At 55.5% G+C, this 2,161-nt stretch overlaps 1 protein-coding gene across 1 annotated transcript in view; it reads right to left on the bottom strand.

Annotated features, from left to right (window-relative positions):
* Positions 1 to 2,161, bottom strand: part of EMH_0033240 (uncharacterized protein) — a gene marked incomplete at both ends in the record, with an annotated part of 11,458 nt that overhangs the window by 5,963 nt on the left and 3,334 nt on the right. The window contains 3 exons of the mRNA XM_013498012.1: positions 278 to 1,128; positions 1,414 to 1,522; positions 1,623 to 1,713. Of these exons, the coding sequence (XP_013353466.1) occupies positions 278 to 1,128; positions 1,414 to 1,522; positions 1,623 to 1,713 (1,051 nt within the window). The remainder of the gene's footprint in view (positions 1 to 277; positions 1,129 to 1,413; positions 1,523 to 1,622; positions 1,714 to 2,161) is intronic.

Below are 2,161 nucleotides of genomic sequence, written 5' to 3' on the forward strand. Positions count from 1 at the left end.
CTAGGTGGCCGAGAATGTCAGATAGAAGTATACTGCCGAGCAGCCAGCGCAAAGGGCGAGAGGATCAGCAGGGAATGACCACGCTGGCAGTTGAAACCTTGCATGCACTTTCTGTAGATGGACGAAATGCCCCGTAGGCCTAGGGTGTCTATGTTTGTTTCTTTTCTGTCTCGCCGGTGTCTCTACACGTGCAGCAGGCGCAAGTCCCCTGTCTCTCTGCTGCTTGACAAGGCCCCCTCTGTCCCCCACACAAAGCAGCTTAACTTCACTGGCTTACTCTGTGTTCGCAGCGACAGCATCCTCTTCGAAGGCTTCAAGTATGAGTGCGTCCAAGTCAATGGGGGGCTCAGCTTTGACTGCGTTGCTGCGGCCTCTCACGGGGCCCCGTGCACAGCGGAGCCGCTTGGCCGCGCGCTCCCAGGCGTCTCTCCCCCCGCACACGCACACACGTTTCCCCCCCTGGGGATCGTGGTTGGTTGACTCCTGGGCTTCACTCCTACCCCCTGAGGAGTTGCTGCAGCTGCTCCCTATACAGTCGCATGCACTGCTCGGCCTACTACCGTCCTCGGCGGGCCAGCCAGTCGGCTGCTGCATCGGCGGCGGGTTGCTTTCTCCCTCTGCAGCTGTCAGCCGGCAGCAGTCAGCTCCTGCTGCGCTGCAGTATTCTCCCTTATGCTCATCTTCATGTGTATGTGCATGCGCATGCGCATGTGCATGCGCATGCACCTCGGGGGCATCTACAGCCCCATCGACAGCCATCTGCTGGGACTCCCGCTCCTTCGTACCTCCCCTGGGGAGTTCAGAGGGCCCCAGCTCACCTGGCTCGACTTCATCTTCTTTAACTGGGAGGAGCAGCTTGCTCGGAGGCTGCAGGGTTTGCCTGTCTCCTTGCAGAGGCCTGGGCTGCTGCTGTTGACTCTGTCGAGGGGGACACACCACGTCGCCTGTCTCCTCCCAGCAGATATTCCACTGCCTGCGGCGGCTGTAGTGCTTCGGCCGCAGCCTGGCGAAGGTCTTGGCCAGACAGCACAGCACTTCAAATAAAAACCAACACACTTCAGAGTCTCGCGATAACAAGTTCAGACACTTCTGCAGCAAAAATCCCTGCCCCTGAGCCAACATCTCCCCCTATAGCAAACACAGCAGCAGCAGCAACAGCAGCAGCAACCGCAGCAGCAACAGCAGCAGCAGCCATACATCTCCCTAATATTTCTTAAGGGGCCGCTACAGCGTGTCAAGCCTCAATAGCGGTTACCGCCTAGGGAGCGACTGTGCATGCGAGTGAAGAAGCAGCATCAGCGAGGGGAGACAGCACGCGGCCTCCAGGTGTATCTGGTGTAAGCCCGTGAGAGAGAGAGCTGCCTGATAGTATTCTGCTGCGCATGCATGCAAACGCTGTACAGCCCCACACACCTCCTCTACGAGCTCGGCGATGTCGTGGTTTTCAGCGCGGCAGTGCCAGAAGTGCTGCTGCTCTCCGTGCGGTGCGAGGGGCCCCTTAACATACGGGAGCCCGCATTGCCTGCAGCATGTACATACACCTGAAGGGGCCCTGCGTCATAGAATAAACGAAATAAAATATATATAAAATATATAAAAAACAACTGATGCAGAGAACCCACCCGCATCTGCTTGTGTGCCGCTCCAGCAGCTCCATCTTCATCAGGAAACGCCGCGCCTTGCACAGCTCTTCGTGTCGCTGAAAGTCTCCTCCTGCACAGCACGGTCAAACCCCAGCTAAACCCTAAACCCTAAACCCTAAACCCTAGCCCCTAACCCCTGCCACCTGTCATGCGTTCTATCTCGAGCCTGAGATAACAAGCGACGAGATGATGCAACCCAGCCTAGCTGTCTCTGATGGGTCTCTTCCGCTCTCAGCCCCAAAGGGCTCTGAATATGCGTGCCGCCGTATCACCAGCTTAGCCGCACCAGTTGCATGCACTGGGAGGCCCGGGATCCCTAGGAGCTCCGTGACCTTTGCGTAGGGACAGTCGTCGCTGCTGCAACGTGAACAACACCAGAAAGCAAACAACAACTCCATGCAGCGTAGCTAAACAGACACAAACAGACTCATATTCCTGTACACACTGAATACATATATACATATATATATATATATATATATATATATATATATATATATATATATATATATATATAT

This window comes from Eimeria mitis, genomic scaffold, assembly GCF_000499745.2.
Source record: "Eimeria mitis Houghton genomic scaffold, Emh_scaff31, whole genome shotgun sequence".
Classification (NCBI taxonomy): domain Eukaryota; phylum Apicomplexa; class Conoidasida; order Eucoccidiorida; family Eimeriidae; genus Eimeria; species Eimeria mitis.